General features: G+C 57.1%; 1 protein-coding gene across 4 annotated transcripts in view; it reads right to left on the minus strand.

The window, feature by feature from the left end:
* The window catches only part of ADAP1 (ArfGAP with dual PH domains 1), a 58,567-nt gene extending 44,000 nt beyond the window's left edge, over positions 1 to 14,567 (minus strand). For 2 of the 4 annotated variants that reach the window (XR_012913499.1, XM_012759112.3), the window contains exons 1-2: positions 10,870 to 11,063; positions 366 to 496 (exon numbers count right to left, since the gene is read on the minus strand). Coding sequence is in view for 3 of the 4 variants with exons in the window: in XM_012759112.3 (XP_012614566.2) it covers positions 366 to 496; positions 10,870 to 10,900 (162 nt within the window). In the remaining variant the exon portion in view is untranslated. Of the gene's footprint in view, positions 1 to 365; positions 497 to 10,869; positions 11,070 to 14,295 lie in introns of those variants that run through there. The other 2 variants (XM_075995230.1, XM_012759114.3) reach the window with 2 other exon arrangements.
* Positions 14,568 to 27,911: the final 13,344 nt, after the last annotated feature.

A 27,911-nucleotide genomic window follows, 5' to 3' on the forward strand; every position in this document is an offset into this window, starting at 1 on the left:
TGATGGGGTCCAAGATGAGGAGCCCAAGGTGGGCCGGGGTCCCACCAGCACTTGCATGCCCACCCTCAGGGTCCCCTCACCAGGACAGTCTGGCTCGGCGGGTCCATCTGGGTGGGTCTGGGCCTCTGGGTTTCTAACCACCATGCCCATGCTGGTCACTCCCAGCTGGGGCACACACCAGGCTGCCCAGCTAAGACCCCCACCCAGCCTCTGCAGCCTCCTGGCCACCTGCCCTCACCGAGATGGCCATGCAGCCACAGCTTGGCTGTCCAATGGCCCTGGCCCAGGCCCAGCAAGGCCAAGGCCGGGTCATCCCGAGGGTGGCAGCAGGACTCCCCACCCCAGCCCCTCACCCAAGCTCGTACCTCCACTTGGGCCTCCTCCCAGGCGTCCAGGCGGACTGATTTCACCTTGCTGACCTGGGGGATGTTCCGGTGGATTCCAGAGCAGCTGAGGCAGATGAACACGCCCAGGGTGTAGGAAGCCCAGTCCGGATCTGGAAGGGAAAGGCCAGAGTTCAGGGAGGCTCAGCCACGGAGCGTCAGACCAGGCATCTCGGGGCTCCCAGCTGGAACCCTCAACCCCCACCTCGCAGTGGGGAGCTGCACAGGAGACCCCAGACGTCCCTTGGCTCCCGGGGCCCCAAGCTGGGGTCCCTGCGGCCCACAGATGAGCAGCCCCTGACTATCCCAGCTGCTCCCAGACGTGGACGGAGCATTTGCTGAGAGCTAGCGGCACTCGCTCCACGCTGGGGGCTGGGCCCCAGGAGGGAACCCCCACCCCGCCAGGAGCCCACACCCGAGACCGACCCCAGTGTTCCAGAGACCACCAGCAGGGCTGAGTGCATGTGCCATCTGGGAGTGTCTGCCCTGGGGGTCGCCTGTGCACACGAATCGTCCCAGGGTGGAGGATTCTGGTTGCACAAGACACCTCACAACCAACGCAAGGCATGTCCCCAACTGGGCAAACTGCAGCGGCGAACGTTGCTATGACACACAGCGTGTCAGGTGACGGTGCACAACCGGCGCTGATTCCGTTAGGTGTGACAGAGGGTGGTGGCTTGACCTCGAGTGCCAACGTATCTAGGGATTCCGCATCTTCACGTCTCATTCACTTTAAAAGATGCAACAAAAATGCACATGTGTATGTGGGTGAAGCTAACGTGGCAACGCACTGACAATGGCTGAATCGGAACGGGGTGGTGAGCGCCGAGGTACGGCGGGTCCACTGTCCTGTACGTCTGAGTGTTTCGCGTTGAAATGCGGCAAGTGAACAGCAAGGAACGCAAAGCCATTAAGCAGCCACTCTTGTGACCTGGTATCTTCCCCCCATTTCGCACGTCCCATTGAGACACCTGAGCGGGGACGGGCTGGCAGGGCCCCCACGGAACTCTCTCTCTGGAAAGGGATGAGTCATCTCTGAAATGCTTTCGTTTTAGGTGAAGTCTCTCCTGGATGGGATTGGTTTACATCAAGATGCTTCCGAGCAGTTAGGTGTGGCCGTGGGCCCAACCCTGGCCAGTGAAATGACCTTCTGCCCACGCTGCCATGTGTCCACCCTCAGCTGATGGAGGGACCCTATGACGGGAGGTGGAGTCCCAGCCTGGGCGAGGCCTGGCCCAGAGTCACTGCTGGAGGAGAGTCCAGCAGAGCACAGACCAGGCACTGCCACCAGGGCCTGTGCAGCGTGCGTGAAAACATCCCCATCTCTGAAATTTGGGCTGTTTGTTACGCGGCTAGACTCCCTGACTAACGTCTGTCTCCCCCCAATTAATGGTGGGCTTCCTGAGGACGTGGCTTGGCACCCCTGACCCAGCACAGAACCTGGTGCAGAGCAGGTCTTCACAGAGCCGTGAATCAGCGAGCGCCAACAGCCCAATCTTGAAGAATCCCTGTGTCACAGGGGACCGAAGGCTTTTTCTCCACCCCTCAGTCAATCAACAAATATCCGCCCAGTGACACTCCGTGCAGGCACCAGGAGCTTTGCCTTTGTAGAGCTGAGCAGCTTTTTGGGATCAGGAAGGAGTCTATAGTGGTATACCCTCCTGGAGGACAGGCTGGGGAGGCAGCTGAGGTCCCAGAATGGAGACAGATGAGATGTCTCCCCTAGGTGCCACCTTTCCAGAAGGCTTTGCCAAAGCTGCCCACAGCAGCTGTGCACAGAGCACCCAGGCACGAGGCCTAGGCAGGGACAGGGACAAGGCAGTCTATCCACCTGTGAGGAGCAGTGGGTGACATAAGCCCAGCTAGGGGAGTCACCCCACTGGGGTGCAGTGGGGACACCCCTCCCCACGACATGGCAGTGTTACCAGATTCTGTGCTGGCTATATAGACCACTGACGCAGGCCTCAGTTTTCAAGGTCTTTACCCATCTGGAACTTCTGAGGATGGCTAGACGAAGACCACCAAAGCTCCTGCCCAGCCAAGGGGCTGGAACGCCTGTGCCCACCCACCCTCATCCTCACACAGAGGCTCTGGGACGACTGTCCGGCTCCTGGCCTGGGAGAAGCCGTGTGCGCACAACCTTTCGGCAGTAGTCAGCACTGCGGCCTGCAGGCTGGCTGCCTGTTCTCATGAGTAGTTCTTCTGGAACACAGCCATGCCCGTTTGTTTATAGACGTCTTCGTCTGCTTTCGCACTACAACAGCAAAGTTGAGTGGTTGCGATAGAGACTGTATGTTCCTAAAATATTTACTATCTGGCTTTTTAAGAAAAAGTTTGCCAACTCCTGCTTAGAGGGAAAAATGAGCATAGGGCAGTCGAGTGAGCCCAGGGGAGGCCTGAGACGAGAACTGATGGCTCAAAGCCATTGGTAACATCGTCTGTCTCCGACAAACCAGACATAAGCGAGGTTCAAGGAGAAGTTACAAACTGTCCTAGTGTCTTGCAGCTGGCACACGGCCCCACTGGTGTGAAATTGAAGACTGTCTGACCTAAGCCAGTCTGTCCTCCTGGTATTTGTGTGTGAGGATATACGTACCTGTTAGCACACCCACACAGCCTACCTCTAAAGAGGGCTCAGAAGGTTTAACATTAAGAGATGGCGACACCAAGACCTTTTACATAAGTCGACAATGAGAGCCCACTAAGTGTGTAGGGAACAGGGAAACACAAGTTTGTCACTGAAAGCGCAGGATGATTGTACCTTTTTAAAAGCTTTTGTGATCACGCACCAGTACACACCCACTAGAATGCCTAAAATTTCAAAGACTGATACTACCAAGTGTTGATAAGGATACAGAGTAACTGGAATTCTCATATGCCACTGGCAGAAGTATAAACAGCTTCAATCCACTTTGGAAACAGTTTGGTATCCTCTTATATATATTTATCCCATATGATCCAGCCATTCCATACGTAGGTATTTACCCAAGAAAAACCCAAACAGAGGTCCATAAAAATATGTGTACATCTAGCAACATATAAAAAGAATAATACAACATGACCAACAGGTGTTTATACCAGTAAAGCAAGGTTGGTTTGATATTTGACAATCAATCAATATTAATTCACCATATTTACAAATTGAAAAAGAAAAACCATATGATCCTCTCAATAAATGCAGAAAAATCATTTGACAAAATGCAACATCCTGATAAAAACTCTCATGAAATAAGACTAGAGGGGAACATCCCCAACTTGATATACAGCACCTGAGAAATATCCACAACAAACATCATAATGAGTGGAGAAGGACTGAATGCTTCCCCCAGCATCAACTATAAGACAAGAAAGTCTATTCCATCCACCTCTACTCAACATTGAACTGGGGATTCTAGCTAGTGCTACAAGGCAAGAAATAAAAAGTATCTAGATTGGAAAGGAAGAGATGAAACTGTCATTCACAGACAATGTGATCATCTATGTAGAAAATCCAATGGACTCTGTAAAAAGACTACTAGAACCAATAAGTGAGTTCAGCAAAGTTGCAGGATATAAGATAAATATACAAAACTCAACTATATTTGTACATACTAGCAGCAAGCAATCAGAAATGGAAAATTTTTAAATACCACTTATAAAAGCATACAATATATGAAATACTTATAAATATGATGAAAGATATCAAAACAGCACATTGAAAATTATAAAATATGGCTCAGAGAAATTAAAGACCTATAAATGTGAAAGAGATACTGTTTTCATGGTTTGGGAGACTCAATAGTATTAATATATAAATTCTAGCTAAATTAATGCATAGATTCAATGCAATCCCAATCAGAATTCCAACAGGATTTTTAAAAAATTGAAATAAAGCTGATTCCAAAATTCATATGTAAATGCAAACAAAGAAATTAGAATAGCCAAAAGACAGAAAGAAAGAAACAGCTAAAGGGCTAACACTACTTGTTTTCAGAACTTATTATAAGATTGCAGTTATCAAAACAGTGTGGTATTGACATGAAAATAGACAAATAGGTCAATAGAACAGAAGAGAGAATCCAGAAATAGACCCACACATACATGGAAAAGTAATTATTGACAAAGATATAAAGGCAATTCAGTGGAGAAAGAATAATCTTTCCACCAGCGGTGCTGGCAGAATTAGATTACCTTCTGCATGATAATAAACTTTGATCCATACCCCTTGCCATATACAAAAATTAACTCAAAATGCATTATAGTGCTAAATGTAAAACCTAAAACCATAAAATTTCTAAAATAAAACATAGGAGAAAAATCTTTGTGACTTTGGGTTAGGCAAAGATTTTTTTTAAAATATAAATCAAAAGCAGAATCTACTGAGAGAGAGAGAAATTGGCTTCATCAGAATAAAAAGAATCTGCCCTTTGAAAGACGCTGTTGAGGGGATGAGAAAACATCTGCAAATCACATGTCTGATAAAGGATTTGTATGCAAAGTATACAAAGAACTATCAAAACATAGCAATAAGAAAACAAACAACACAATTACAAAAATAGGCAAAAGACTTGGGCAGACACTTGGCCAAAGAAGTTATTTAGGTAGAAAATAAGCACGAGAAACTCTGGGCATCATTGGTCACCAGGAAGGGGTGAGGCTATTGCAGGGGAGCCAAGGGAATGTCCCAGGTGACGAGAGGTTCTGTATCTGAACTGTGAGTGCAGGAACATCTTCCAACTGTCCCTTACACGGGTGCGTTTATTGTGTATAAATTACACCTCAACAAGGGTGAATTTTGAAAGGAAGCTTGTGTATCTATCACCCCTAACCCGTGTGTCTATCCCTGGGAGGTGGCCAGGGACCCTCTTCTAGACCCTGGGCAGCCAGGTCCTTCAGAAGGCCACGTCCAGAGCCGGGTGCAGTGGCTCACGCCTGTAATCCTAGCACTCTGGGAGGCTGAGGCGGGCGGATTGCTCGAGGTCAGGAGTTCGAAACCAGCCTGAGCAAGAGCAAGACCCCGTCTCTACTATAAATAGAAAGAAATTAATTGGCCAACTAATATATATATAAAATTAGCCGGGCATGGTGGCACATGCCTGTAGTCCCAGCTACTCAGGAGGCTGAGGCAGGAGGATTGCTTGAGCCCAGGAGTTTGAGGTTGCTGTGAGCTAGGCTGACGCCACAGCACTCACTCTAGCCTGGTCAACAAGCGAGACTCTGTCTCAAAAAAAAAAAAAAAAAAAAAAAAAGAAGGCCACGTCCAGCGGGCGCCTGGTGCCGGGAGCCTGTGGACCGTGCCTGAGGCCTGGCTGTGGCAGAGGAAGGAGCGGGGGCTGCCGCAGAGCCCAGCCAGAGCCCCGGGGACCGCAGGGCTGGTCACTGACCCCTGAGCCCCCTCCAGGTCCTCCAGGCTGAGCCAATGTCCCTCCCGTGCTGTCCCCAGGGGCTTGACAGACCCTCTCCTCCAAGGTGTGGTGGTGCTTGACCACGTGCTCTTGTGCCATCCTGCAACCACCTTGAGAGCCGCGACCGTTCTATGGAATAAGGCGAACGGAGCCCAGGGAGGGTCAGACACTTGCCCAAGGTCATATGGTGGCAGAGCTGGGATTCAGTCACTGCACCTGTCTCCCAGAGCCCTCCTCACCACCGTCCCACCTTCCTGGAAGTGTGTGCCTGGGGCTGGCCGGAGCCTGGGCAGGTGATCGAGGAAGGGGTTATGGGGCGGGGGCAGCCCCCCTGCACCCTCTGGCCTGTGTGCAGGCAAGACCTTGGCTCACCTGTGGGCCCCCCACCTGTTAAGGTCCACCAGGAGGCAGGCGTCCGCCTTGGTCATGGCCCGTACAGGAGCAGAGGGGGATCGAGGTGTGGGCTCTGCGTGAGGACGGAGACCCCAAGCCTCTCCAAGTTCTCTCCTCTCCCATTAGTCTCATAGGTTAGTGTGTCCTACGCCTCGGGCTCAGACAGGTGAGGTGACAGGGCAGATGGCACACAGCAGGCCCCAGGGTGGGGAGGACCTAGCCAGGGAAGGCAGGACCATGCAGGGCCCCAGGCTGATGGGGAAGCCCCGTCCCCACCCTCCTCTACCCCACTTTGGATTTCCCCTGGGGCTGGTGGGGAGAGGCAGAATGACACTTTGAAAGAGGTGTTGTCACCAAAAGCTCCACCTGCCATCCCTGAGCAAAACCTCCCCAGCAACATTCAGGCCCAGCCGGGGGCAGGCCCTCACCCCCAATCACGCGGCAGAGGTCTCCTCTGCGCCCAAGGACACCCACAGCGGGCGGCAGCCAGCCAGGCAGGGAGGCCTCGGGAAGGGGGAGCGGAGCCCCAAGTGCCGTGGGTGTGCGAGAGCCAGCCATGGCGGGTGAGGTGCGGCGTCTCGACCGGCACGTGCAAAGGCCAGGCCGTGGCAGGAGCTTGACAGAGGAAGGAGTGTGGCCCCTCACCCCAAGCCTCAGGCTGATGGCTCCAAGGCACTGTCCAGTGCCCTCTCCCGGCAAAGGGCCAGCTCCAAAGCCCTGTTTCCGGCCAGACAGGGTGTGGCCAGCCACCCGCAGCCCTGCTCAGAGCCAGGGGTGCTGGGCAGGTTCCTGCCCTGGCCTGCCCCAGCATGCAGGAGGCCCCCTCAGCCGTGAGTTGTGTGTGTGGCCTTCATCCAGCAAACCGATTTAAATATCGCATGCCAGCCCGAGTGAGGTGGCTCACACCTATAATCCCTGCACTTTGGGAGGCTGAGGCAGGAGGATCAGTTGAACCCAGGACTTTAAGACCAGCCTGGGCAACATAGCAAGACCCCACTCCTACAAAAATTTTTAAAAATTGGGCTTGGTGGTACAAGCCTATAGTCATAGCTATTCAGGAGGCTGGGGCAGGAGGATCACTTGAACCTGGGAGTTGGAGGTTGAAGTGAGCTATGATGACACCACTGCACTCTAGCCTGGGTGACAGAGTGAGACTGTGTCTCAAAAACAAATAAAAACTAGATTCCCCCAGCCCCGGGGACAACTAGGGGGCACACCGGCCCCCTGCCACTTTTGGGACTCACCACCCCTAGAGGCCCCGTCCAGACACCACAGCACCTGCCTGTGCCCTGGAAGGCTTTTCAGTTGAGTCCCTGTTTTAAAGAAGGAATCACGAAGCCAGGCGCAGTGGCTCACGCCTGTAATCCTAGCACTCTGGGAGGCCAAGGTGGGCAGATTGCTTGAGGTCAGGAGTTCGAAACCAGCCTGAGCAAGAGCGAGACCCCGTCTCTACTATAAATAGAAACAAATTAATTGGCCAACTGATATATATATAAAAAATTTAGCCGGGCATGGTGGTGCATGCCTGTAGTCCCAGCTACTCGGGAGGCTGAGGCAGGAGGATTGCTTGAGCCCAGGAGTTTGAGGTTGCTGTGAGCTAGGCTGACGCCACGGCACTCACTCTAGCCTGGGCAACAAAGTGAGACTCTGTCTCAAAAAAAAAAAAAAAAAAAAAAAGAAGGAATCACCGAGGCCAAGGCAAGAGGATGATGTGTGCCCAGGGGTCCGAGGCTGCAGAGAGCTGTGAACACGCCACTGCACTCCAGCCTGGGGGACTCACTCCGTGCAAGAAGAGAGTCCTGGTGCGTGACCCTGAGCCACATTTTAAGAACTCTGGGCTATGGTAGAGCGGCCCCCAGGATGGGGCCAGCTATAGTACAGCCACCTCCCTACGGGTCGAGGTGACGGATTCACAGAGCAACCACTTCTGGGCTGTGCCTGCATCCAGCCCATCCCAGCCCCACCCCGAAAAGCCTCTCGGCAGGACCCAGGCTCCCCAAGAGGAAATCCTCACAGTGGCTGAGGCCCTCGTGGACATGTGTGCACCATACATGTGGGGAGGGGGGAATGGGGAGCTAAAGCCCCCCAACTTCCAACAAGGACAAAGGCTGGCTGGCCCCGCAGGAGAGGCTGGGCTGGGAAGCCTGGCAGACGAAGACACATGGGCCCGGGCCGGTGTGCGGAGTGGCAGAGGCCCTGCTGGGAGGCAGAGCCAGGTGTGAGGCTGCAGCCCGCAGTCCTGGCTGCCTGGCACTGTGTCCTGCCCTGCCTGTCCTCTCTGAGGCTCTGCCCGAGGCCACCAGCTTCCTTGCACTCCCGCAGCCCTTCTGTCTGCCCTATCTCTGACCCCGTACCTCCGGGCAGCCCCAGGTGACTCAGCCCCCAACCATTTCCGGCAGCTGGTCTGGGGCACCTGGGCAGGTGAGCACATCTGCTGGCGGAGGCGGGTGGAGCAGGTATGGCCCCTCGGGCAAGGCCTAGGTGGAGGGAGGGGTGCAGATGGCTCGGGCAGAGGGCCAGCCCCAGAGACCTTTGCCCAGGTCCTGGTGACTGGTGGTGACTGGTGGCGCTGGCAGGGGCACAGTGGGCAGCTGGAGGGGCAGACAGGGCCCTGCTGCCCTTCAGAGTCACGTGGGCTCCAGGGCTCTCTAGGGACAGGCGCGCACGGCCCCCCTACGGCACACAGAGGTTCCCTCCCTCCTGCTCCACTTTCTGTTTGCCACGGTATCTGCCCTTCCACGCAGCCACTTGGTTTTCCCTTTGTCATTCAGGAGCGCAGGTTCCTGTGTCCCTGCTGAGATCTGAGGGCAGGGCCTGCACACAGTAGGCACCATGGGTCCTCCTCCCACACATGGTAGGCACTGTGGTCCCACATACAGGTGTGTGTGAGCCTCTGTGGGCTCCTGAATGTTCAGCCCCTTAGCCCTTCCCCACCCTGCCCTGCTCCCTGCAGCTGGCTCTCCCAGGGCCCTGGAGTCCCTCCTGTGTCATCCCAGCAGCACCCAAAGATGCTCCACATGGGAATCCCCTCCACCAACCCCATGTAACCCTCGGGCCACCATCCTTGGGCTGTCCCCTCCGCCCTGCAGTCAAGGCCAGTGATCCCTGGACCCAGGCCCAGCCTCCCTAGCCCCACCGGGCGCTCTCTGCACCTCGACTGGTCTCTCGGCTGTGAAAGCCGTGCTCTGGGAACTAGATGAGAGCGGTGTTCACACTGCATTGTGAGCATCCTAAATGCCACTGGATTTTCACTTTCAAATGGTGAACTTTATCATATGTGAATTTCACATCGATTTCTTTAAAAAAAAAAAAAATAGGCCAGGCATGGTGGCTCATGCCTGTAATCCTAGCACTCTGAGATGCCAAGGTAGGCGGATCGTTTGAGCTCAGGAGTTTGAGACCAGCCTGAGCAAGAGCAAGGCCCTGTCTCTACTAAAAAATTAGAAAGAAATTACCTGGACAACTAAAAATATATAGAGAGAAAATCAGCCGGGCATGGTGGCGCACACCTGTAGTCCCAGCTACTCGGGAGGCTGAGGCAGGAGGATCACTTGAGCCCAGGAGTTTGAGGTTACTGTGAGCTAGGCTGACGCCACGGCAGATGTGGCAACAGAGTGAGACTCTGCCTCAAAAAAAAAAAAAAAAAGAAGAAGAAAAGACTTGGAGGCACTGATGCCCCCATCTCTACCCCTGACCTCTTTCCTCAGTGGCCACCTATCCCCTCGGACGTCAGCAGAGGCTTCTCACCGCCGCACTCAGGCCCGTCCCCTCCGCCCCTCCGGCTCCTCCAGCACCCTGGCAGGCCCCAGCGCACCCCATATCCACAGACTCAGGCTTGGACCCCCACCCCTAGCACCCCCACACCAAGCCACCGTCCCTCGTCTGGGTCCTGGCAGCAGCATCCCAGTCGCCTCCCCCGCTTCCTGGCTGGCCTGTTCCTCCAGATCCTGTGACGGCCATTGCTCAGCACACTCCTGCTCACACGCCTCCCGTGGCTCCCACTGCACCCAGAGCCAAAGCCCAGGCCAAGGGTGCCCAAGGCCCCCAGCTCCTTCCTCCTGCTCCCTGCAACTCCCAGAGGGGCCAGCTCCCTCTCCCCCACCACAACCCAGCCATCCCACGGCCTGCCCGAGCTCCACACCCAGACCAGATGCTCTCCCATCAGCCCAGCCTCTCCCATCTGCCCTTCTAAGCCTCCATATCAGAGCCCGGGGAAGGCTCCGTCTACACCTCCCCTCCCCCACCCCCACACCATCCCTTCCCCTCACCTCCCTTCCCTCCCCACCTGGCTGAGACTCCCAGGCCCACCAACTGTAAGCCCCCCACTCCTCAGCCCTCCCCGAATGCTGAGCACCACCCCCTACCGAGAACATTCTAGAGAAAGACACACAACACACAGTGTTCCTGGCTCCCCCAGAAGCACTGCCACAGGCCACCTCTGCCACCCTCGGACTCTGCCGCAGTCCCTTCCTGACTCCGGGCACTGGTTTGTTCACGTGCGAAACGGGATCATGCAGCCTCCTCACAGGTGATGCACCTGCCCGGCAGGTACCCGGCGCAGAGGCTCAGTAAGTGCCTCTGAGGCCGAAGCCAGCCCCTGCCCACAGGGTGGGAGGCACGTGTGGGTCCTGCTGGCCTGTGGCCTGTGCACAAAACCAGGTAGAGGGACACAGCCTGGAGGTTCCTCAAACAGCTAAACATAGAATTACCACGTGATCCAGCAACTCCACTGCGGGGCATAAACGCAAAACAGTCGACAGCAGGGACCCGGATATTCACACGCCCATGTTCACAGCAGCATTCCTCACGACAGCCGAGAAGTGGCAGCGGCCCAAGTGTCCACCGGGGGTGAGTGGATAAGCAAAGTGTGCTCCGTCCAGACAGCGGAATATCACGCAGTAAAAGGGAAGGCATCCTGACCCTGCTACGACGCCGGAGAGCCCTGCAGACATGACGCCGAGCGCGCTCATCGCAAAGGACAGATCTGCACGATTCCACCCACACGCGGTCCCCAGAGGAGTCAGACTCACAGAGACAGAAAGTAGGATGGCGGGTGCGGGGCTGGGAGTTGGGTTTCACGGGGACGGCTGCAGTTTGGGAAGATGGAAAGAGCTCTGTGGGTGGACGGCGGTGACAGCTGCACGGCACTGTGGATGTGCTCGGTGCCACAGGGGTGCACACTTAAAATGATTGAAAGGCTAGATTTTATGTTATATATGTTTTCTCATAGTAAAAAAAATTTTTTTAAAAATCCAGCTGGGCTGCTGCCCTTAGGAGTGGGAGCAGTCTGCCCAGCCCCCCACTCGGCAGACCCCTACCCACACTAGGCCAAATTCCTGAAACTCCTTCCCACCAAGGTGCATCTGCCCGGCCACCAGCATGTTCTGAAATGTCACCTCTGCCCTGAAGCCTTCCTGGGTTGAACGAAGACCTGGAGCACTGAGTCCACCCCAGGGGCTTTGGGGACACGTGTTCTGTCATCTCTGGGTCTTGGGGCCACCTCACAGGCTGGACCTGGCTGGGGCCTCAGGTCCCTGTGTAGAAAGAACAAGCAACTGCTGAACACCTGGGCCTCCACACAATGGTACCAACCCATCTGATCTCCTTAGAAACAAAGATCTCTTAGAGCCAGACCTCTGGAACCAGAGGCCCAGGTATTCCAGGTGACAGGCTTCAAAGTACCACAGAATTGTCACCCACACCCCAACCCAATAATGGGGCAGACACACCAGCCCTTTCCGGGCACTGGATGGCCTAAGGCTCAAAGGGGGGAACCTGTCCCTTGCTCCAATCAGGCATCTGGAGGAAGCACGGAGCCACCTCCTCCCTCCCCAACCAGGACAGAGACCCCCACCCCGGTCTCCCAGGAGAGGGGACGCAAGCACACCTGCCCACCCAGCCAGCCCTGCGCTGAGAAGAGTCTCTCAGGGCGTCTGCTAGGCAGGGCCCCATGTTCAAGGTCGGGGGAGCCCACCATGGGGCAGATAACGGGGAGGGTTTGGGAGGAATTTCTGTGGGGGCTGCAGAGACCCGAAAGTGCCTGTGGCCAGGGGCCCTCACACAGCCAGGCCAGCGGGTGGGGGCCGTGAATGTCCTTACTGCCACAGACATGCACACTGAGTCTGCCCCAGAAGCCCCAGACCTGGTGGTCAGATCGGCCCGAGCCTGCCCTGCTGTCCAGAGTGGGTGCCACGGGACCCTCACGCTCGTGGACCTTTGCTCCTGCTGGCATGGTCGGGAAGAGCAGCCATGAGCCAGCCGCCTGACAGTGTGCTGATGACGGCGGAGCACGCTACCCACCCCCGCCCCAGCACTGCCAGCATGGCCCTCATCCCCATCTGGGCCACAGAAGGGACACAGGGCCCCAGCTGCACCCCACGGCAGCACGGAACAGGGACAGACCAGAGTACCCACGTGGCCATCCCACAGCCGGGGGAGGGGATATTGCAGAGGCTGGTGGGGGCAGAACAGCTGGGCTGAGGCTGGGCAGGAGGGACCTGGGCTTCCTGGGCCTGTGTCCCTGAGACAGCACAGGTGTGAGGGTCTCCATTTGCCCAGCTGTGAAACAGGAGCGACCCACTGGCCTGGCCTGCCCCACGAGGCCTCCGGCAGACAGGATGCTGATGTCACAGACCCGTCCCGAAACCCCAGAGGCTTGGCCTAATGCCAGGAAGTGCAGGGCCTTGGGGAGCCCTGGCTGTGCCCCAGAACTGAGTGAAGCTGCCACAGGACAGTGGCCCTGGACAGAAGGGCCAGGCTGGCATGGCAGCTCCCCTGGGACAGAGCGCCACTGCAGGGCCCACCAGGCCAGGGAAGCCCCTCTTCCGCCTACCAGGCTGGAGGCCCCAAGGGTGGTTGGAGAGGGGCTCTGTGTCCAGAGAAGCTGCCCTGGGCATTGTGGCCGGGGAGAGGTACAAGAACAAGGCCAACTTCCTCCCCTCGGCCAGCCCCAGGCCCGGCGGGAGAGCCCAGCGAGCTGACTGCCGTTCCCACCCGCCTCTCCCTGGCACGGTAAGTGTTCCCGAACAAGTGGAATACGGGTCTGGAACTGGCGGTGGGGAGAGTCCGGGGTGAGCCAGCCGGGCTGGCAGGGCACTGCCCAGTGGCGAGGGCCAGCCTGCCCCTATGCACGGGCTCTGCGGCTGCCCTGCCTCGGGAGGCTCCTCTGCCCAGTCCTGCTTCCCAGAAAAGCTTGCCAGGGCTGCAGGTAGCACACCCAGGGGCTTCCCACCCCACGGCGAGGTTTGTTCTGAGGCGCTCAGTCTAGAGTCTCTACCTTCCTGATGTGCCTGGAGGACAGCCCTGAGTGAAACCAGCCCCACGGCGGGTGGCATGAGTGGGTGAGCCTCTAGGGGCTGGCCCTGCCTGGTCCTCACCCAACAGCTCAGTAGCAGAGTCAGGGCTGATCTGAGAGCCCTGGGCTCCTGGTACAGCCAATAGGAGGACAAGCGGTCCGGAAGGGAGGGGACTCTAGTGCCTTTGGACTCTAGCACCTTGGAAATCACCCCAGAGCAGGGCCACCAAGGAACACAGTCTGCAAGATGCCTGGCCAGGAGGACTGGGTGGCAGGTGGACTGAGGGCCTGTCTCCAGGCCCCACCCTTCCCGGGGCCCCACCTGTCCTGGCCACCTGCCCCTGAGCAGCCAGGTGCAGGCGCTGGGGGAGGGGTGCCTTCTGGCTGCTAGGTCTGGGCGCACTGCAAGAGGGTGGCTCCAGGGGGGTGCAGCTTGAAGGGCATGACGTCACCCCTGGGTAGGGGGAGCCAGGTGGACCCCACAGCCCCAGCGGACATCCCCAGGCAGCTGGCCCCTTCTTTCCCTGCAGCCGGCGCCCGCCACGATTTCCTCTTTCTTCCCCGGAGCCGAGGTTTCGCAACACGGCGGGCGGCCCGTGGGTGACAGCGAGACACGCAGCTCGGCGGGGGAGGGGAGGCGGCGGCCGGCGGGGGCGCGGGAGGTACCCGCCAGCTCAGCCCATGCCAGGGTGACGTCCGGGTACCCGCAGGTGCGCCCCAGCCGCGCCCCAGCCGTGTGGACCTGCCGGTGGCCAGCGCCCCATCCCGGAGGTGTCCATCCGCGGTACCCGGCCCCGTCCCCGGGGCCCAGCCCGCACCCGCCGACCCGGCCCGCACCTACCGGGGGCGCCGCAGTCGGCGCAGCGCGCATTCCCCGGCCGCCGCAGCAGCTCCAGGATGGCCCCGCGCCGCTCCCCGGCCATGGCCGCTGTCCCCGCGCCGCCGCCGCTGCCAGCTCGCTAGGACCCCGCGCAGGCCGCCCGCTGCCCCTGCGCCATCCCGGGTGCCTCAGCCCGCGCGCCGGTTCCGCATTCCTGCCGCCGCCCGCTCGCTCGTGTCGCCGCCGCCGCGGCCGCCTAGCGTGTGCGGCGCGGGGCCCGGGGCGCACGGCGCGCTCTGGCCGGCACGGCCCGCGGGCGGCCCCCAGCGGCGCAGGCGGGCGGCCTCCTCCCGCGCCGCCCAGCACCCAGCGCGCCCGCCCTGCACCCGCCCGGGCGGTGCCACCGACACCCTGGAGGGGGCTTGAGCCAGCCAAGTATCCGGCTGCTGGGGGTCGTGGTGCAGTCACTGATGTGGGAGGGCGGGTGCCTGCTGGGCTGTCCACCTGCCTGTCCCCTGGGACACAGGGAGTGCTTGCTGCAGGAGGCGCGCCCAGCGCTGGGGCCAGAGTGCTCACACCATCCCGCCCCCACCAAGAGACAGCCCGCGGCGACACGCGGTGTGCCAGGGGCTCAGGCCACAGAGTCCTGCTGTGCCCTCCACCCTCAGACTGTACCCAGCAGGGGCACCCACAGACAGGCCCAGCGTGGGCACAGGGAGCCGGATACCTGTCCTGCACTGGGCAGGCTGAGGGGCCCTGGCAGGAGGGTGACATGGGTGAGGTGATGGATAACAAAAAGCTGGTTTTGATGGGACCTCCCCCCAGGGTCTAGTGTCCCCTCCTCTGCAGGCCTCAGTATCTTTTCAAATTCTTTCCATTTTCTTAAATTTTTAATGCAATTCATCCTGTTAGAAGCAGATGGATACACACCAGGCTGAACGATCAAGCCCCTCCCTCCCACCTCCCAGACATCTGCAGTTAGCAGACAATTCCTCAGCACCTTCCAGAACAGTCCATGCTCCGGGGCCTCCTACAGCAACGGAATCCCTAGTCTGTCTGTCGGCACTGGGGCTTCTGTCGGTTGTATGGTGTCACCTAACAAACCTACGGACCTCCACGTTGACACACAGATCACCTCCGTCTTTCTTGGTGGCTGCGTTCTACTCAAAAGTTCCACTGGGCCATACCTTGTTCACCCAGTCACTGGCCTGGGGGCAGCTGGGCATTTTCAGTCCATTGGACCACAGACAGACCACACAACCTGCCCATGCATCTGCATCTCCACACGTCTGGCTGGAGTCATGGCCAGAGGGGCATCTCTGGGACCATGGGTACCCAGGGACAGGCTGACTGACCCTCCTGAGTGCCCTGCACCAGGGCTTCCCCGACCTGCGGCCACCAGTGGCACCGTCTGGCCCTACACGGGATTACGGAGCTTTATAAGCTCTGTCCCTCTCTAGTCCCTGCGCCATCACCTGCTGGCTCCCTTTTAACTGTCGCAGCCTTTCAGGGAAGGGTGGCTTTCTCATCCCTGGCCCCCTGCTGGTCCAGATTCCTGCCCACCCTGCCCAGACAGCAGAGCCTGTGGTGAGCCCCCGAGGGCAGGCGTCTCCGCCAGCATGCCCTGAGCGCATGCCCCACACGGGACGCCACAGGCAGCTCTGATCAGGAGCGGGTCTCTCACGGGCCTGGGGGGCCTCGCCCACTGGCCTCTCTTCCCTTCTTTCTCCACCTCCTGTCTGCAGGAACGGGGACAGGCCCCAGGGCATCTGGATCAATCTCATTTGGGGACAGATGGAAGCAGAGGGGGTGCCAGGCACCTTAGAAACCCCACAGCCCAAGTCTGGCTATGTTTGCTTCCCTAAAGCCAAAGGAAACCCAGGCTGTGTCCACTGAGAGCTCCTAAGCCCCTCTGCCCAGCTCCCTGGGCCTGCCCAGTCAAGTTCTGCCCCACTGTCCTCAGCTGCACCAGCTGCAGGGGCTCTGCTCCTGCCTTCTCCCTTCTGGGATACTGGCTTGGCCACCCTCCTGCAAGCTCCACGGGTCCCACAAATGGGCCTGTCCATTCAATGACCGGGTCCCCTAGTGCCAAGCCCTGGCCAGGGCCTGGATCCGGCCGCTCCTGCCCTGCTGGGCAGATGCATGCGACCCCACAGTCGCCCGTGTGAAGCCAACATCCCGAGGAGGACGGGGCGGAGAGCCTTGGCAGCCACAGGCCCAGGTCAGCACCAGCTCCCTGGGGGCTGCAGGCAAGCGAGAAAGATGATGGGACAAATGTCTCGGGCCTGACACTTCTGGGTCCCACATGGCTGCCAGGGTGGAAGGTTCTTGAGGTCAGACCTGAGCGGCTAGACCCTGTCCTGAGGGGCTGGGGATCAGAGGAGACCTGAGGGGTACTGGGGGAGACATCTGGGTGGGGGACACAGCCATGAAGGGGGGGTAGATACAGGACATGCTCCTCAGGGAGGGACCAGGCATCAACCTCGGCCTGGTGGTGCCAAGGCCACTGGGGTGGAGTCAGGCCCCCGGGTTCTGCTCCAGGTGCCCTGGGCTGGTGGGGCCACCAAAGCAAACGCAAGGTCCAGGAAGGGGGTCCACACGGGGGCCAAGAGCACAGATGCAGAGGACAGTGGCGAGGGCCCAGCTAATGGGCCACCCAGGAGAGGGCAGGGCAGACCACACCACGGGCGCCACACAGGCCCTGGCATCACTGCCTTCTGTCCCCACGGCCTGGATGCAGAGCTGGGATCTGCCCACCCGCACAGTCTGCCTGAGCATCTCAGCCTGAGGGTTGCAGGGTGGCCTTCAGAGGTCATGGCCATAATCCCAGATGGCTCCACGCAGGGACTGCTCGACTGAATTGGCCCCAACACCTGTGGGGGAGGAGTGGGAACCGGACCCTTGCTCCCCTCCCCCATAGCTTGGTGGCTCCTGGTTGAGCAACTCGAGGGTCAGCCAGTGTTAGGCAAGATGGAAGCCATGCAGGGACTGGCCCAGACTTTGGGCCCCCAGCCTCACTGGCTTCCCAGGCCCTCCCAGGGGGTGGCGGCTGTGACCACACTCCTCCAGGTGCCAGCCCCACCCCTCCTCCCAGCCAGGCCCACAGAAGGGACCCCAGGGCCTCCCCTGAGGAGGGGGCTGGGGCTGTGAGGCCTGGCCTGCACTGCACGCCCGAGTGTGCACAGGGTGACAGCTTGGTCCCCAAGGAGCCAGCTCCCAGGAGGGGAAGCACAATGTGAGCGAGGCCTGACAGTGCTGGGGGGGGGGTGCTGCCCCACAACGGCTCCCTGTGGTGGGACAGTTCCTGTTTTACAGCAAGCTCTCACCCAGCAACTCCTGCCGCTGCCCTGAAGCCACCACCCACTCCTGACGAAAGGAGAACAGAGAACAGGAGGAAAGATGGTCTGCGGCCCTCGGCGTTTCTAGAGAGCTCTTCCCAGGAGAGAATTGAGGGAGAGGGAAACTCCCCAGGGACAGCCCAGAAGAGCCAGTTCGGTGCCACTTTCTGGGAGTGGGGCAGGACCCAGGGACCCGAGGGAGGTGGGGTCCACAGGGATGCCCCCAGGACGGGCTGGGGCCTCTCCATGGTGATGGCGAGCACATAGGTTTGCTTACCAGGTTTTGGAGAATTTAAAAATATGTTTTGCTTAGTTTCCCAAAGAGAAATGATGTCTAGGGGGGGAGGAGGGTGGGCCGTGGAGATCCAGCTGCCCGCAAGACCCTGGGCCGACAGCAGCCTGGAGTGGCCCACCCTCCCCCAACCCCTCTGGCCACAGACACAGGCTCCCCGGCAGCCAGGCCGTGGGGCCCGGACCAGCAGGGGCTCCGGGGCTGGGTTCCCCGTGGGCTGCGGGGGCTGCCCTCCTGCCCCGGCCCAGTCTCCTTCCGCAACGGCCACCTGGCAGCAGATTCATGCGCAGATTGGTGCAACCTCAAGAAACATTTACCTAAGAAGAAGTCTTAGAACTCAGTAACAAAAAGACAAGTGACCCCACTGAAAATCAGGCAAAGGCTCTGAACAGACGTTTCCCCAAGCGAGACACAAATGGCCAGTGAGCACATGAAAGGACACCCGACATCGCCAGTCGCCAGGGAAATGCCACTCACAGCCACAGTGAGATGCACCCACATCCAGCAGGTGACGTGAAGGGGTCCAGGGACAGCTAGAATTTAAAGATCAGACAACAGCGAGCGCTGGCGAGGATGGGGAGACACCGGGACCTCGCACAGTGCTGGTGGGGGTGCAAACGGGGCAGCCTCTGGGGACACAGTCTGGCGGCTCCTGGTTAACGTGTGACCGGCAAACGCAAGCCCAGGTGTGCACAGGGCTGAAGGACACGTCCATGCAGACCCGCACGCCAACGTTCGCAGCAGTGCTGTTCACGGCAGCCAAAAGCAGACTCCGCACAAGTGTCCACCAGCCGATAGATGGACAGACGGCGTGGCGTGTCCATGCGGGGAACGCTGTTCCACCACACGCTGCGAGGATGAACCTGACACACCGTCCTAAGCTGAAGGGCCAGACACAGGGTGGTCACCTAGCAGCCCCCTCATTTGAGTAAGGACTGAGTAGCTTTTCCTGTTCCGTCACCCTGAACTGAGCCCACAAGGCCCCCACTGAGGGTCCACTCCACCCCCAGTGGCCTTATGAGGGCTGACCTAATGCACCTGCAGCTGACAAGGAGACTGAGGCAGGGTCTCTTAAGGCCAGAGGCAGACACAGGAACCCCACTGACTGCCCTTCCAAGACCGGGGTGGCAGGAAGCCTTGCCGCCCCCGTGGGGCGTGGCGGGCGGGGCGTGGCAGCAGCTCACAACATATCTGGCTCTGCCCACTGCACACAGCCGTGGCCTCTGGGCTACATCTGAGCCTGCAAGCCGGCAGGTCAGGACAGGCACAGGGGACACAGAGAGGCCCCTCCTGTGTGTCATCGCTCCATCTCCCTCCGTCTCCACCCACCCATCATCTGTACCTATGTCGGCCATCACCTGCCTACTGTCATCTGCATCTAACCATCGTGTGACACCTGCCATCGTCTCCATCTGTCATCTAAGTAGCCATCTTTTCTCTCCCCTTTCCCCCATCTCTCCCCCCAAAACCGGAGTTGGCCCAGGGGTAAGGGGCATGTGGGCGGCAGATCCCCCGGGTCCCCAGCCGGCTGGCACATCAGGAGGGTCTGGCGCCTTGGGGTGAAGCCCCTCCCTGACTGCACCTTTAGCTCCTGGCACTTCAAGGCCAGCTGCAGACATCACTGCCCCATGTGCATCCAGGTGATGGCCCCCACCTGGCCCTGCACCTCCAGGTGACCCTCCTAAGGTGCTGTGGTGTTGCCGCCTCCCAGCAGGGGGCACCAGACTGCAGCGTTTCTGCTTCCTGGAAGGTGGCGCTGACCCAGCCGGTTAATGGGAGGAGCTGGCTCCGTCCGTGTCCCAGCCCCCAATTGCCAAGTTTTTGTAAAGCCCGTGTGGCCGGAGGCCCTGAAGACCAGCAGAGCCTCCACCACCATTACCCGAGTGAAGTTTGTGGAGGAGACGCCTGGGCCTGGTGACCCCCACCCCGCACACCTCCATCCTGGAGACCCCGCTGTGGACCTTCTTGGTCCTCCCGCCCTGTCCCCTGCGTCCACAGCACCACCACAGCCCCTCCCTGGCAGCTCAGGGTTCTCACCGGCTGCCCACCCTGATGTCTGTTGCGTTATGTGAATCCAGGTTGGAAGGTAACAGAATCCTGGCTCGGGGAATCTCCGTGAGTTAGGGTCTCCCAGCTGAGCCCTGCAGAGGGGCCGCAGGAAACCAGCTCCAGGAGAGCTGTGGCCCTGGAGTCCCACCCTGGGGGCTCTTGCCCAGAAACACAGGGTGGCCCCTCAGCCCCTGGCCTTAGTGAGCCAACCTGCCACGTGTCGGGGAATGCTGTTCCACCACAGGCTGCAAGAATGAACCTGACACACCATCCTAAGCTGAAGGGCCAGACACAGGGTGGTCACCTAGCAGCCCCCACGTTTGAGTAAGGACTGAGTAGCTTTTCCTGTTTGGTCACCCTGAACTGAGCCCACAAGTCCCCCACTGAGTGTCCACTCCACCCCCAGTGGCCTTATGAGGGCTGACCTCATGCACCTACAGCTGACAAGGAGACTGAGGCAGGGTCTCTTAAGGCCAGAGGCAGACACAGGGACTCCACTGTGTCCCCACTCCAAATCCAGACCTCTTGCCTGGACTCCCTGCTCTGTTAGGACTACACACGTGTCCTCAGCGCCTCCTCGCGGGGCAGAGCACAGCTGGGGTCCAGTCCAGGGGTCACACCTCGGGATGGGCTCCTGACGGGGCTCTGCACTCTCAGGCCAGCTGTGGGAGCTGCCCCTGTGCCCACCTGGTGAGGAAGTCTCCTTCCTGCCCACGGCCTTGGCCTCACCGGGGAGGTGGTTCCCGGGATGGCTTCTCTCTGGTCTCACTTTGGTCTCAGAGCCACCTGCTCTGCACTGCCTGGGGTCTGCCAGACTGGGCCCCTGCAGGGAACCAGCGATGCCCTCGCCCTGGCCTCCTCTGTGCCATAAGGGAGGTCGCTTCTCTCTGGCCCAGGAGAACCTACCGGAGGATTGGCAAACCAGGCCTGCCTTCTCGGGCTGGCAGCTAGGGAAGGTCATGGGGCCCGGTGAGAGGGGCTGCTCTGGAAAGAACCCTGGAGAACCTCTTCCAAAAGGAAGAGGCTGAGCGGTTCCTTCATCTCGGCCAAGAGTCCCAAGGGCGCCCATCCCTGCTCAACGTACCTGGTCCTGCAGACCCGGGCAGCACAGGGACTGGCGTGGGAAGCCTCTGGTCATTCTCTGGGAAGGGCACAGCTCAGCATCCCCGTGAATGGGGACACCGCCATCCACCAAGGACGTCTACAGGCCACCCAGGTCAAGGCTGGCCCTGACAAACCAGTGCTGTCTGCACGAGGCCAGGGTCTCCCCAGGCAGTTTCCGTTGGCACCTGCCCCAGGAAAGCCGGCTTGCTCTTGTTTCTGCTTTTGTCTCTCTTCTCTGACCGAGTTCACGGATTTCTGCGTGGGGAGGGTGACTTTGCTTGGCCGAGTGTTGTTGGTGGTGGTGTTTGAGTAAAAGTCTGCCGGGCGCCAAGCCTCCTCGAGGTGCTGAACCAGTCGCAGTCCCTGCTGCTCTGGTTGAGAAATCCCCGCGGCCTTCCGGGCGGCTGCAGGCACGGTAGGACTCACTTGCAGATCCACTGGGGCGCTGACTACCCTGAGTCGGTCATTTCACCCCTCCAGGGGCTGAGTCATCAGAGGCCCCTGACTACACTGCGGAGGGCAGAACCTGTGCCGCTCTGCCTCGACTTGAACGTGACGGGCCGTCTCAGCCCAGGTGGGCCGGCGTGGCCGCAGTGGGAACAGGGTCACCGGTGAGGAGCACAAGCTGCCCGCGCCTCCCTTCAGCTCCAGGAAGAAAACTCATCAATGCCTCAAATCACTACCAAACATGGTTTCTTAATGCCTCCATGCGTCTCATCGAGCATCCCGGGCGCGGCCAGGTAATGCGTGTTTTCCCTAATGAAACTAAGTGGTGGCTAATGTTCTTCCACGGCCGCCAGCAGGACGGAGCTAACGCAGCCCAGCTGCGGCGCGGACAACGCCAGCACCAGCCCGGGCCTTTCCCTGAGAGGCACCTCTCTGCCCTCTGGGCCTTCTCCTCACTCTGCAACACTCAGCATGGAGCTGCAAAATTTGATTTCATTCCTCCAGAAGAGACTAGAGATTCCTAATTCACAGGGTCACGACAAAGTCACTTGTTCTGTGGCTTAATAGAAAGTTCTTTAGTGTTTCCTGCTTTCTCGTCCATAAATATATTACTCTCACTAGAATGTCTGATTTAGGCTCAAGGTGGGTGAGCTGATGCACATCAGATGGGAGTCCCTCTTGTCAGGTGAAGACTGTTGCGAAAAGGAGCCCCGTGTGTGGCCTGTCCCTCCTCTCCAGCCTCCTGGGGGAAGGGAGCAGCGTGTCCAATACCTCACGCTTCTCACAACGTCCCCAGGGAGCTGAGCTGTACTCCCTCCTGTCCAGCATGCGACAGCATGCCTGCCCCGCCGCCAGCTCTGCGTGCTTCGGAAACCAGCGAGCGCCCTGCTGCGTCCCAACACAAGCACCAGCACAGTGTCTACCAGGAGAAATATGCTGATGGGCTAGATTCGTAGACAATATAAAATTACATCCATAGGTTCGTAATTTAGAGAAGACATAAAATTGCAACTCAACACAATGAGCTTTTTTAAACTAATGATTTTATTGTTTCCATAAAAATGATACATCCTTGTTATAAAATGTAGTCATAAAGAAAAACACAGGGAAGAAACCACATACCCGCAAACACTCCATCACCTGGGTACCGCTGACCGTTGCTGCGCAGTGTTATAAACCTCTCTCCGTATCTGTGTGAAATTAGGACGTGTCTACATGGACAAGCACATTACAAGAACAGGATCATGAAACACGTGCAGTGGCTGTTTTTAAACATTTTCTGTTCCTATTAAGTACAAGCCATTCTTTGTGTCATTTCCCAGCAAGAACTGGCAGCTAAGCAAGCACCAAAGATTTCAGAAAAAGATGGGATTTATTTAATAAACTTGAACCTTGAGAAAATCCCATCCAGGACTCGGGTTGCCATAGATGATGTAGAGAAGCCTGCGCAGTGCCCGGAGTGCACCATGTCCCCTGCAGCTGCCCAGCTCCCTTGGGGACACAAGCACTCGCTTAAGTCCCCAGCTTTGCAGCAGCCACTGGGCCTCAGACCAGGGCACCCTCCTCTGCTCCAGGGCCCCTCCACGAACAGCTGCCGATGTGCTGCTGGCAGAATACTGTCCCCAGAGACGTCCTCATCCTGGTAGCCTCTGAATATGGCAGCTTCCATGGCAAAGGGACTTTGCAGATGGGATTAAGTTAAGGGTCTTGAGAAGGGGAGATCACCCTGGAGTATCGATCACCGTGGTCCCTGTAACAAGGGAAGCAGGAGGGTCAGATGCTGCGCCGTTGGCTGAGGACAGAGGGACGGGCCACCTGCCAATGAGCGCAGGCACCCAAGAAGCTGGCCAAGGTGATGAGGCAGAGGGGATGGGTCCTGGGGACCCATTTTAGATTTCTGACCTACAGAACAGTCATATGAAATGCATTTGTGCTGCTTTCAGCCCAATTTGCACCACCCCTTAGTTCAGCAACAGGCAGGTGACACAGGGAGCTTCAGGGAGGGAGACTCTGACTCACTCGTGAAGCCCGAGTGGAACATACTGGAGAGACAGAGGGAGGGAGACCCAGCTGGGACAGAGGACCCGGCCTCGTGCCCGAGCTCTCCCGGGATGAGAGCTGTGTGAATGAGGCCCAGTGTGTCAGCCCAGGGGCTGCGGGAGCCGGACCAGGGAGGGGGGCCTTGGACGTCCGGGTCAGTCATCACCTTCCCAGGAAGGCCACTCTGGGGCCGGGCCTGCAGTTGCCTGCAGTGACTTACCTGGTTTATCTCATGCCCAAGGACACTTGGAAAATGTTCTCGAGATTGTCTTTGGGCACCTCCTAACAAGGCTATTGGTTTACTGTGACAAGTGCATATGAGAAGTAAAATGAATTCTCTGCAATGAACTACCCAAAATAATTTTATGGCAGGGAGCCAAGACGCCTGGACTCTTAGGCATCACACTTGTAGCAGCCCAGGCCTAGCAAACCACAGGCAGTGCCAGGAAGCTGCTGCTCCCTGTGAAGGAGCCACTGGCCACACTGGCACTGCCTGTGGGCCATGGCACTGCCTTTCCCCTGTCAGGACCTGGTGAAAGAAACCATGTATGTCTGCATCAGCCCCACTTGAAACTCACTGAGCTCATTTCAAAATGAGAATTTACTCAATTTTGTATACAGAAAGTTCAACTTCAAAGAGTTCCATGCATATATATTTTTTTAACTTTCCATTTCAAAATAATTTCAGACTTTCAAAGAGTTGCAAAACTAGGGAAGAGTTTGTAGATCAGCTTTCCCAAATAACATCTCATGTAGCACTGCTGACACGTACTGGCGATTGTTTTGTAGAATGTCCCTCAGTTTGAGTCTGTCTGATGTCTCCTCCAATCACCCATTTTGGGCAAGAAAACCAGAAGTGATGTGCCATCAGCCTACCTCCTCTGGCCAAGGTGACCTCCACGGGGACATCGCCACTGCTCCTTGTAAACACTGGGCACCTCGAGGGTCGCCAATACTCAGCAGGCGTCCCGCTTCATGTCACTGCTGGTTCTAGTCTGCAGCTATCCTCACGGTGGTTTCTTGAACAGCAATTTTCCGTTCCCTTCATTTCTTCCACCTCAGTCAGAATAAGGGAGACTGTCCCTTCCCCTAATTCATGTCAGTACAGACTTACGGATACTGATTTATTCTGTGGGCTATAACCCACTGTAATCACTATTTACTTTCTTGCTCAAACTGTCCCGGATTTGGCCATGGGAGCTCCTGTGTTCTTTCAACAAGCCCTGTCGTCTTTTCCTGCAGTTCCTCACTTTCTTGCACAAGACATCCTGGGCCCACTCGCACTTTCCCCGCCCAGCTTATGCATACACACCACCCCCAACAGCACCCCATGGGGGTGGAACCTTTTTTGGTTTCACTTACCCTGAGTCAACCATGGTCCAAAAATATTAAATGGAAAACCCCAGAAATAAACAATTCCTAAGTTTTAAACGACACACCACTCTGAGTGGTGTGAAATCTTGCACCATCCTGCTCTGTCCTGCCTGGGACGTGTGTCCTACATCCAGTGTCTCCACAAGCCGCTGGACAGCGCACACGAGACTCTGCCACCAGAGTGGCTGCCATGGGGTCGCAGTGCTGTTCCCAGTCACCCTAATTTTTCGTGACAAGGGCCCCAAGTGCAAGAGCAGAGGAGCCGGCAATTTGGCTATACCAAAGAGAGGCTGTGAAGTGCTTCCTGTAGGTGATGGTGACAGTGCTTGACTACAGAAAACAAATCCTGTGCTGAGTGGGCACGACCTACGGTAAAAACAAATCTCCTGTGAAACGGTGAAGATGGAAAAAGAGATTTGTGCTAGTTTTACGGTCACACCTCAAACTTTATCACAGGTGTATGTGTGCAGGGAAAACCGTAGATACAGGATTTGACACTATCTGCTGTTTCAGGAAGCCACTGGGTCCTGAAACATGTTCTGGGCGGATAAGGGGTGACTACTGTATCTCTCTTTTTTTTAAGACAGGGTCTCACTCTGTTCCCTGGCTGGAGTGCAGTGGCACGATCACAGCTCACTGCAGCCTCCAACTCCTGGGCTCCAGCAATCCTCCTGCCTTAGCCTCCCGAGCAGCTGGGACTATAGGTGCCACCACCATGCCCAACTAATTTGCATATCTATTTCTATATCTGGCTACCTTATAAGCTAGAAAACCAGGAATTCGATATACCTATACCTCATTATCCACATATATTTTTAGTTTTTTTCCATCTTAGAGTACACATAGTTTCAGAATTGGTGTCCATGTGAACTTACTACCTAGGAGAGGGGCAGGATCTCTCTGCCCCTGGCTGTTAAGGCAGGTACTATGGCTGGTGCCTCTGTGACACCAGCTCGGTCGCTACTGGGTTGCAGTTTGGGTCCCTTCACATCCCAGTCTATTTTCTGAGAATGTGAAATGTCACCATGCGCAGAGCCGGAACACCACCACCAGGGACCCCAGAGCATCACTGGCAGCCAGGCACCCCGCTGGTGACCTCCTATGTTTCTGGTTTACCCTTCCTGAATTTCTTTTATACCAAGAGGCAGGTATTTGTAGTTTCTTAAAGCCCTTCCTTGTTAACACACTCTAGATGCCTTAGCACTTTGCTTTCTTTGCTTAACAGCATGTTATGGGCCTGAAATTGCTCGTCATCAGTTCCGCTTTCCTCCCTACACCCCTCCCATGCACTGCCTCACCAGAGCCTGCTGGGTGGGTGCCTGGCTGTCCACGCAAGCACTTCTGTGTGAGGCATCTGGGTGGCTTCAGCACCTTGTAACTACAAACAGTGCTGCAATAACTCACCATGTGTGCATATACGATATTCTGATAGCTCAGTGTGGTTTGGTAAAACAAACCAGGACTTTTCACAACTAAGCACACTTAGAGTGCGGCAGAGTCAAATACTGAACAGTGACCCTGCACGTGGTGACAATGATGGGGGCCATACGGAAGTGAACCCAGTTGTGGGGGTAAGTGAAATGAGGGGTCTAACCAAGAAAGGCCACCACGTGGGACAGGAACTAGAGGGCCTCTAATGCAGAGGGCTGGACATGGGCTGAGAAGCCTCTGCCACCTGTAGGCCAGAGTTGGCTGGCTGTCCCCACCAGCTGGGGCTTGGAGAAGACAACCCCACCAGAGCCGCTGCCTGAAAAGGACATGCCCGGGATCTCCCCCGCTTACCAGTCCCTGTCACTGACCAAATAGGGGCTTCCGCTTCCCAGTAGTGCCTGGACAGGGGTCAGGTCTGGGGACAAACAGGCCCAGACGTGCATGGCACTCACATTCTATCCACAGTTTTGGACCTTGGCCCATATCAAACTCACTCAGACATCCTGACCGAGCAATCCAGCAGCAGCTGGGGCTGAGAACCACCATGCCGGGCACTCATGGACACCAGGTGCTGCAAGGCCACTGCCCCGACACGACCTTGGAGGGCCCCGGGCAAGCGCTGGCCGACACAGAAGTGTGGGGCCTCAGAGTGAGACACAGAAGACAGCCTGTATAAGCTAAGTGCAAACAGACTGATGCTCTATTTTTCAATTACAATGAGTTATTGGAATTAAATATTTAGCTTTATTAAATAGTCTGATACAGATCAGAAAACGACTCTTTGATTATAAAGATATTCGGTGTTCAGGCATAACCAGAAAAAAATCAAGAAGTCAAATATGTCCAAAGCCAAATGATTTCTCACTTCCCTTTCTGTATTTTACTTTTGTTTTTTTAAAAAAGGAAATGAATTGGCATATATAAATTTATGAGTACAAAAAGGAAGCCCGTTGTGCTAGGGAATGGTTATTTTCCGAATCTCTGTGTACAAAGCAGGCTGAGGTCTGTGCACATCTGGCACGTTGGTACTGAAAAGCTACTCAGTGCTGCAAACAAACCCAGTGCTGCACGAGGGCCCAGGTCCCTGTGGCCAACAGACTCACGCTGCATCCGCACCCCGGCTGGGGCCTCCCTGGGAACCCGTCCCACATGTGGGTTAAGGATCAAACCCCTCCCTGATAGGAAAACGAGGATCTAAAAGAAGTAATAACTTCTGGCCGGGCGCGGTGGCTCAAGCCTGTAATCCTAGCTCTCTGGGAGGCCGAGGCGGGCGGATTGCTCGAGGTCGAGAGTTCAAAACCAGCCTGAGCAAGAGCGAGACCCCGTCTCTACTATAAATAGAAAGAAACTAATCGGCCAACTAATATATATAGAAAAAATTAGCCGGGCATGGTGGCGCATGCCTGTAGTCCCAGCTACTTGGGAGGCTGAGACAGAAAGGATCGCTTGAGCCCAGGAGTCTGAGGTTGCTGTGAGCTAGGCTGACGCCATGGCACTCACTCTAGCCTAGGCAACAAAGTGAGACTCTGTCTCAAAAAAAAAAAAAAAAAAAAAAAAAAAGA

This window comes from Microcebus murinus, chromosome 19 (assembly GCF_040939455.1).
Source record: "Microcebus murinus isolate Inina chromosome 19, M.murinus_Inina_mat1.0, whole genome shotgun sequence".
Taxonomy (NCBI): domain Eukaryota; kingdom Metazoa; phylum Chordata; class Mammalia; order Primates; family Cheirogaleidae; genus Microcebus; species Microcebus murinus.